General features: G+C 33.4%; 1 protein-coding gene across 1 annotated transcript; it reads right to left on the reverse strand.

Annotated features, from left to right (window-relative positions):
• Positions 1 to 565: 565 nt before the first annotated feature.
• LOC132640258 (large ribosomal subunit protein uL13w-like) lies at positions 566 to 3,021 on the reverse strand. The gene is made up of 4 exons (XM_060356773.1): positions 2,670 to 3,021; positions 1,532 to 1,648; positions 1,360 to 1,447; positions 566 to 891 (listed from the first exon to the last, which is right to left on the reverse strand). Exons 1-4 carry the CDS (start codon positions 2,939 to 2,941, stop codon positions 748 to 750), a joined length of 621 nt encoding a protein of 206 aa, XP_060212756.1. The 5' UTR covers positions 2,942 to 3,021; the 3' UTR covers positions 566 to 747.
• Positions 3,022 to 9,787: the final 6,766 nt, after the last annotated feature.

Here is a 9,787-nt window from a genome sequence, read left to right on the forward strand (position 1 = left end):
CAGATGCATGGGTTAATCTATAAATCTTAAGGGTGTAAAACAAAGTTATTTGAGCTTAAATGGAGAAACATGGTAAGTGAGAATTCCTATAGCTGACCTTGTCTTCCTCATCTTGCGACGTTTAGTTATTCCTCTGGCCTGTGATAAAGATGATCCTGACTTTGCTTATGACTTGTGCAAGAAGCGTATTGATTTGAGACGAAATGTTTGTACTTACAACAATGCACGGCTTATGATTTAACAAGTTTTAATTTCTGTATGATTCAGCCATCAGTTATTGAAGTAGTAGAGAACTTGTGGAGTTAGGGAATTAGATCCAATTGATTTTTCAAGCACTTTTAAAGTGGTCTTTGCAATTTTACAAAAGGATGAGAAACCAATCTCACTTGCTAACAAAGAGAACTACAGCATCGTGTATATCAGATGGGGACTAAATGCAACTCAAACAAAAAAGTTACATTTAAGTTCTTCAATGATTTGCAGCTACACCATAATATCAATAAACTGAAAGCTTATAGCTAAACCCAGATATAAGATGCAAACTAGCAAGGAGTAGAGAACAAAGCAGTATCAATAGAGCCATACGATAAATAACTTCGAAAAGATAGTTAAACAATGAAGTCTGCTCAAAATATTACTAAAAGCAAAAACTGAACCATGCAGTACATGTAGCATCTTTTAAAAACAGATAAAAGCTGAAATCTCAATCTCCAGCAAAATTTCACCTCAGATAACTAAGTTTACACTCTAATACTTAATAGGTTCAATAACTGCAAGTTGAGGACCGAGCTTCTCCTCAGCAGCTTTCTCTGCCTTAACCCTGAGTTTGGCCAACTGCTTTCTCCTCTCGTATGCAACCTGGGCTCTCTCCTTTCTCTTGTTCTCGAGCTCCTGTAGTAATCATGTTTGCAAGAGTTAGAACTAAGCAAACTATCCAAACAACACACTACTGACCACATAAACACAGAAAACAAAAACAAACCAAAAAATGAAATCCAAATTTCGATTAGGAATGCAACTATGAAAGCAGGGCACTAAGTGAAATCAGCAATGTGAGACCTATTACCAACTATTCACAATAACATGCAGACAAAAGATTCAAAATTCTGAAAATAATGGCTTTTTATATAGAAATAAAATGATACTATGATATTGTGAGACCTTTCTAAGGAAACAATCAATGGAACACAATTGCAGAGATAAAGAAAGGACTCGAAATCAATATATGCCCGCAACGGAACTAGAGCACCATTGTTACATAAGCTCGCTCTGTTCTCTCAAAGGCAATGTTCAAAAACAATTGGATAAATAATGGCTGCGCGTTGAAATGAAATAGAAATGAGAAAGCAAGAAACTCACCTTGATAGTGTCATAATGGTTCCATCCAACCTCGGATGAAAGTTTACCCAAGAGACAATATTTGTGTCCTGCTTGGAGTCTCAAGACCCTGAATTAAAAAAGGGCAAACACGTCATTGCTAGCAACATTGATATTAAAATAAAGTAAGCACCTGAACAGACTTGCAACTTACTTGAGAGCATCAGGAATGACCATCCTCTTGATTTTGTCATATGGTGGTGGAACACCCTCATAAACCTTCAAGCGGGCAAGAGCAGCTGCTCCACGCTTAGTTTTGTGGGGAATCATCCTAAGAAAAAATAGTTACATCTGATCAAACACAGAAAGAGAAATTTGACACAAGCATCCAATAAATCAACCACCAATAGAATAGTATATGAACTTAAACCATAATCAGTGAATCCTTCCTACAAATTCAATAAGCAACTTGTAAAATATCTTCATTGACAAGCATACTCACATAAAATAGCTTGTATCAATATGTTTCATCGCATCTTACTTGTAGATTCACACAAACTCCGTAAAATGGCCATGAAGGCGATACCGGACACACTATACAAGTACGGGGTACTGCAAGCTAAAATCAGATACTTCGCCATTTTTATCCTTAAAAATTCTATCTACCACGCACGCGTCAAATCATAACACAGATAAATACTCAATAAAAAAGCGTATAGCATACCGAATCACCATGCAAGTATGAAATATTTGCAAATTAAAATCAGATTTTATCTACAATTTCCATCTACAGGCGAGCGGCCAAGCATAGTCAATACAAAAATATAGCATACCCAAGAAAAAAATATTCCATTTTATCAGTCTTTCAATGAATCTCGAACTACCAGTACATTATGCCTTTCACTTTAAAATATCATTTAATTATTTCCCATCTTTTAGCATTTCATCTCTCCAGCCGAAAAAAGTTCTACAATGCCTAGTAGAGAAAAATTGTTATCTTACTAACTGATTCCCAAATTTTAAAAAATTTATTACATAAAGTAGGTAGACGTATCTAAGTACCTATAGTACTACAGAATGACACAGATAAAACCCTCATTAAATCTACAAACAACGAATTTATATACACAATTACTACTTCAAGCAAATCATCAATTATAATTTAAAATAAAAAATATTAACAAACTAGCACACGGATGGTGCAGCAAAAGGATCTAAAGGCACATGAACCATGTATACACATATATGTATACACTGTTACTACTGAATATAAAAATCACAAAATAAATATACCTTCAACAAAACAAGTACTTAGTCAAATAAAATCATCAAACTGAAAAAAAAAAACTTACCCACGGATGGTGCGCCAGAGGATCTTAGAAGGAGCACGAAAATGAATAGGACCATGAGAAGGCTTAGTATTCATTCTTTTCCTAAGGAACCTAAGGTACTTCATTTTCTGTCTGACAAGTCCACCAGACAGACAAATCTCTTCACATCTCACAACAACAACTCTCTGTCCATTAAGCAATTCCTTAGCTAAAATGGAAGAAAGTCTTCCAAGCATGTGGTGACGTGCATCCACCACTATTCTCCTTGCAGAGATGCCTGAACCGGACACCATTTTTGTTTTTCTTAAGGTTGTTTTTTTTTGGCTTACCTGTGTGAAGGAAAGAGGCTAGGGTTTTTGAGGATGTTGTGTGTTTAGGGTTTCGGTATATGAAAGGGAGCTGATGGGCTAATAGCAAGTGTTTTGGGCTTTTCTTACTTGGGTTGGGTAGAGTCTTATAAAGGGTGGGACAATTTGCAGGATTGGGGTTCGCTGGGGGCGGTCTTTCATTTTTGTCCCTCAAAATGGTGGTCTTTAACTTTTGTCCTTAAGACAGAATTTGCTGCCTTGCGATTTATTTTTTTATCGAGATGGAATTCGAACTCATAATCTCGGGATATTAGGTGAAGGAAAAAATTTAAAAACCACCAATTGGGAGGCCAAAAATTAAAGACCATCCCAAATTAAGGACAATCCGCGCAAAAAAACGTAAAGGGTGAAGTGCAGAGATAGAGCCTGTTTCGATAGACTTATGTCTATAAACTGCAAACAGCTTATAAGCCCAAAAAAATAAGTTAGGGTAGTCTAACTTATTTTTTTGGTTTTATAAGTTGTTTTCAGCTTATAAGCTGTTTTCAGCTTATAAGCTGTTTTAGATAAGCTAAGTCAAATGGGCCCAATTATTTTTTTAAGCTTATTTTATGCACAAAATGACTTTCAGTTGGTCAGCCAAGCACTCAAAAAAGCTGAAAACAGCTTATAAGCAACTTATAAGCCAATCCAAACGGGCTCATAGTGACTTTTAAGATTTTGCCCTGCTCTTTAAAGTAAACTTTAATATAAGTACTTAAAATTTAGTCATTTTCTGTAAGTAAATAAAAGGGAACCTTTCATAAATAGGGAGATTAGTGTATTTTTTGGCAAAACAATAGCAACATTATTCTGTCTTTTTGCAAAAAATAGCAACTTGCAACCACCTTTTTATTTCAAAGCAAGTCACTCACTCTTCCAGCTGCAAAAAGCCGAAGAGTAATCGTACTTGTCCTATTATTTACCAGAAAGACAAGAGCCTCTATGTTGTCAGGCTTCAAAAATCGTTATGGAGGGGAGCTGATGGGCTAATGGTGATGGAAAGTGATTTGGGCCGTTGTTTGGGCTTGGGTTCAGTAGAGGTTAATTAACGGATAAAGTGCAAAAAAAAAACATATATGTAGATGGTAACAGAGAATATTTACAGAACATGACGATACTTTTCAATTTATAAAATATATCAATAGACATGTTACAAAATCTATACGAATTAGGTAAATTAAAAAGAAGCAAATAAAACACATTAAATAATGTAAGAAATCACTTTACTTATTTTATCCACTTTTCTCTCTCCATTGAAAATTTAGAGATATAGTTCCCTTATTTTCTCCAACTTTTGCTTCCTTATTTCATCCACTTTTCTCTCCCAATTCAAAGTTAAGAGATGTTGTTACCTAATTTTCTCTAACTTTTACTCAAAAAGTCTGTTATAATCGGTAATTTTTATGTAAATAGTTCATACACCAAAAAACATATATGTATAATTTCGTATTCAATATGTATAATTGTATAGATTCTTATAATTTTTATATATGAAATATGTATAAAAATTGTATGTGTTTTTTTATTATTATAAAGTACATATAAATAGTATAAAATCTAATCAAAGTATGTATAAATTTTGAGAAAAATATGTATAATAAACTTGTAATTGATACAAACCAGATTCCATACAAAGTTCATACATCAGAATATATATATATATATAATTTTTGTATGCAATATGTATAAATGTATAAATTAGTTATAATTTCTACGTATGAAATGTGTATAAAAGTTGTATGTATATTGTGATTATGATAAAGTACATATAAATTGTATAAAATCTAATCAAAGTATGTATAGATTATGAAAAAGTATATATGTATAATAAGTTTTCTGATTGATACAAACCAAATTCCATCCACATTTCATACACATATCAGTTTTCAACATTTTTAAGACTAATTGATATCGAATTTGTTCGCATTTCATACACATTGAGCCGCATATATCTAAAAAATGACATATAGCAAACTCCATACACATTTCATACATATATTAGTTTTCAACATTTTTTAAAACTACAGTTTATATAATTTATACAGATTTTCAAAACACACAATGATCATATATATGCCAAAACAATGCAAATCAATTTTTATATACAATTAATACACAAGGTAGTAATAAAAAATACTTTGTAATATTGGTTTGAAAACTTATACTATGAGTGAAGATGGATTTTAGGAATAAAAATGGTATCTATCATAGAGGGAGAAAGAGAGAGAGAAATATTTTTAAAAAGAAGAAGTTGAATGGTAAGTATCCTAGAATTAAGTCCACATTTAAAATCAGATTTTATTCCTTCAAAAAAAAACTAAAATCGTGGGTATCCCATTAAGCTCAAATCTGGTATACTTTGTAATTTTGTTGGTATATTTTGTAAATAAGGAAAAGTATCCTTATATTTTGTAATATAGAATCTTAAATAGTATTATTAGGTCATTTCCCCAAAGATAAACCACTTTTAACTAGGAAGAAATTGCACGTTTTGGCCTTCAGATGGGATGGTCTTTACTTTTTGTCCTTTGACAATCATGTTACTGTTATGATTTTAATGATGACAAATTGTTGTGTAGGTACTAATACCCAAAGGATCAACTAAATAGATTAGACAAATAAGCCCAATGGACAACAGGAGTTCAGTCGGCTGAATAGAAGGACAAGCCCAAGTATTAAATCAGATCTGCTATACAAGGAAACAAGTACCACTCCAACAAGGCAAATGGCGCATAAGGAAAGCAGTTGTACAACCTTTATTTCACATCAACAACGTACAAGGAAACAAGCATCTGCCAACCGGGCTGATACCACTGAAGAAAATGATCATTACAAGTCTTAATAAGCTCTTGCTTTATTCTTGGAAATTAGGATCCTCAAATATTCCTAATTTTCAAGGATCAAATCTCTTGGGTTGATATCTCTGCAAAATAAGAGTCTAATGGCTAAACATGTGAAGACTATTTATTCGAGGCTCCAAAGACAAAGAAAAAAATACAGTCGTCTCATACTCTCAAGTTTTCTGCTTTACTTTTCACAAACATTGTATTCTTGAGTGATATAGTGTAAACAAAAAAGAAAGGAGAGATATAGAATAGTTAGTGAGGCATTGTATCAAAAAGAATTCGAGTGTTTGAGTGTAGACATAAGAGCTCCATTCAAACAAACCATTGTACCAAAACATTTACAAAGAGCTGCAGAGAACACCCTTGCAACCCAAGGGGACTGGACTAGGATTCACATTGAATCTGAACCAGTATAAAGTATCTGTATCAATTTTATTTCTGCATTTTTATTACTGCATTACGATATAGTGGACTAGTGTTCTCAGTTAGTCGACTATCTGAACAAAAAAGTTACAATTCACCTCCCCCCTCCCCCTCTTGCACTTTCAACTCAAAGTTATGTCGAACACTCCATAAGTTCTTTAAGGCAAAAGTAATGTGGGGTATAATTTGTTAGACATTATGATGTGAAAAAATTATGCCCCGCGAAAATTATTTGTTATGAGGGATAAAAGTTAAAGACTAGCACAAAATAGGAGTTAAAAGTGCAAATGATAATTTAACTAAGGCGGTGATAAAATTAGGCCATAAAAGTACGACCCGGCCAATCCCTTCACATTTGGACAAGTTACTGACCGCACACTTATTAGCTCAACTAATTTTATGCCAACTCATTTCAACCTATCAAAACGAAAATCCTAATAGAGAGTAGAGACTACCCACATAGTAATCAAAGCTCTTCCTTCGCTAATTCATTGTTAATGGATTGGCACATAAACAAAGTTATTAACGGAGCATTACGCAATGATTCATTTGGTATCTAAAATAAATGATTCGTTTCTAAGTTTATTATATTGAAATTTATAGCATTAAAAAACATATAGCCCCACTGTCAAATTCAGTAGAGACTTATAGGATGAACTCAATGTGTCCACTCTTTCCATATTTTAGAGGATGACTTAATTCACCATACAGATTGTTGCTTCCCTTGTATCATATACTCGTTCATAAATCTCTATCATATCCATCATCTATATCTCAAAAACTTACAGTCTATAACCACTAATACAAAGTTGTATTTAAATGAATTAGGAACGTCTTATCTCTTTGATGTTCAAGTTCTTGAATTTGGATTCTAGGATTTTCTATGTTCAATATGGAGTCCCAAGCGATAATCTATGGATTCCCAAGGTTTAATTGTGTTAATAAGGGTATTGGGGAGTTGTAATCAACTTGAAATCATCATTAAAACTTACCTTGAAGGGTTTTGGATGCTTGGGACGAGTACTATCTCTTTCTAGTTCGTTTTTCTCACTTGGAGAAGTTGGGAAATAAACCATTTTTTTTTGCGCGGATTGCCCTTCATTTGGGGTGGTCTTTAATTTTTGCCCTTCAAATTGGTGGTCTTTATGTTTTGGCCTTCGCCTAATACCCCGAGGTTGTGGGTTCGAACCCCAGCTCAGTAAAAAATAAATAAAAAAATCGCAAGGCAGAATTTTGCAAAATTCTACCCATGCAAATTTTGCCTTGCAAATCCAAACTCTACATTGAGATTTTTTTTAAAAAAAAATTGACTGAGCGGGAGTTCAAACGCGAAACCAAGGGATTTTTAGCGAAGGGCAAAAGTTAAAGACCACCAATTTGAGGGGCAAAAATTAAAGACCACCCCCAGCAAAGGACAATCCTGAAAATTGCCCGAAATAAACCCCGACCTTAAATACTTAAAAAATAAATACGAAACCTGAAGAATACCGACTCGTGCGCCACTTGTGCATCTCATGGGTGCCGCACAAGGCAAAAGAAAGTTCAAAGAGGGTGCTGGCATGCGCCCCCTGCGCGACGTTGGGTTGCTGCGCACTGCATTTAGTAAAATGGGCATAACTTTTGTACAGAGCTCCGGTTGGCCCGGTCCATAGATTGATGGAAAGGTATTTCAAAGGGCTACAACTTTTATATCTTAAGTTTTCTCAAATTCTCAATGAATTGTCACATAAACAGGCTAGAAGGCATACCTACCGTAAACTTTGTCGATTCTATAAAATCTTATGCACCTCACTATTCATCTTGATTTGAAACAACTATTTCGACCCAAACACATCTCGATAGGACTTCATATGACTAAAATGTCACATTAATTACTCATTTGACACATTCACACCTAACCCGAATTTACGGAGTGTTACAGGTTAATTTGGGCTAACCCAAATCAGCCCACTATCAAAATTATTCTTGCCCAAACCCATCAAAACTTGGGAGGGTTGAGCGGGATAGTGTACCAATTATGTCCTACCTTGAATAGTTGTGTTCGACTCCTCCGAAACACAATTTAATTCTATCATAATACCTTATTTTCTTGATTTAAAAAAAAAAAAATTGTTCCATAAGACATAACCATTAAGGTAACTAGTGCGATGAATAAGATCTCTTCATTATCAATTAAAGATTTTGAATTTGAATTTTGAGAATAAAGAATTATTAAGAAGATTATAGTGGATAGATTTTTAGTAGTGGATCAATGATTTTATTTTGTTTAGAAAATATTAAAGTTTGCAGGGGAAAAAACTCTAAAATCTTTGTAATAAAACAAAGAAAGATGTTTTTTTTAATAGTAGAAATATTTTAAAACTTGAATTAAAGTACTCAAATCTTCATATTAGTAAATAAAGTTTCTTTCTCAATTTAGTTCGTGGCCCAATAGTCCTAATTGGATCAGCTTTGTTTAACATTTCTTGCCCGTACTTCCTGATACTCTGCTAGAAACACATGTTTTATTTATATTTTGCCTCGTATTCAAATTGCTTATTTGAGTTTAAGCTTGACTTCATTCATCTTCTGTTTAATATGTGTGTTTTATTGCGTCAGAGATGATTTTGTGCAAAAGAGATAAAACGGATGAATAAGGGCTTCTAAGTCTGAGTAGAGTCAGATAAATCAATTAGGATCGACTTCGGGGGTCGAATACCAAACGTGCACCAAAAGAGTTGAAAAAATGAACATCAGCCAGAAAAATACATTAGCACGTTGTGGTGTGGTAAGTGTTGGTTTAAATTCAAGGCTGGACCGCACAGGAAATAACTCGCATTAATCCCTCTTGGTACGATGCACAAGATGCCTTGTCATGCGTCATGTTGGGTTGTTATCGGGATTGACTGAAGAAGAATTAAGAGCCCGCTTGGATTGTCTTATAAGTTGCTTATAAACTGTTTTTAGTTTTTTTTAGAGTTTAGCGGGTCAGTTTAATGTTATTTTATGCATAAAATAAGCTCAAAAAAATAATTGAATCCATTTAGTTTAATTTATCTAAAGCAGCTTATAAGCTGAAAATAACTTATAAGTCAAAAAAATAAGTTAATCTATCTCAACTTATTTTTTTTTTTGCCTTATAAATTGAAAACAACTTATAAACTGCTTATTTTAAGCTCATTCAAACAGACTCTAAGTCTTCAAATATAATAGGTGAGTGTTGGGGGCCCAACAATTAAATTGTGATTTGATTTTATCCATCTTGTGTCTCTGCAACATCTACCTGAGTTATATAATTGACACTAACAAATAGCAATAAATACCTAATATTATAGCTATGATTTTTAGAAACACATAAATGAAGGTAGTTTTATCGGTATTAACACCAAATGAGCACAAAAGAACATGGATTGTACATATGTAAGAAATAACTCCAAGACCTATAATTTGAAAAGTGAAAATTAACTTACCATCAATCATACTTTGCCATATTTTGCGGAAAATATCAAATACGTTGAATCATCGTAATAAATATGTTATG

This window comes from Lycium barbarum, chromosome 5 (genome assembly GCF_019175385.1).
Source record: "Lycium barbarum isolate Lr01 chromosome 5, ASM1917538v2, whole genome shotgun sequence".
Classification (NCBI taxonomy): domain Eukaryota; kingdom Viridiplantae; phylum Streptophyta; class Magnoliopsida; order Solanales; family Solanaceae; genus Lycium; species Lycium barbarum.

Bases quoted from the DNA above. Each gene is read 5' to 3' on its own strand.
- LOC132640258 (XM_060356773.1), bottom strand. From the start codon at position 2,941: ATGGTGTCCGGTTCAGGCATCTCTGCAAGGAGAATAGTGGTGGATGCA. The intron at 1,649-2,669 runs GTAAGTTTTTTT...ATTTTTTCTTAG, and splicing joins CTCTGGCGCACCATCCGTGG to GATGATTCCCCACAAAACTA. The intron at 1,448-1,531 runs GTAAGTTGCAAG...TTTTTAATTCAG, and splicing joins GTCATTCCTGATGCTCTCAA to GGTCTTGAGACTCCAAGCAG.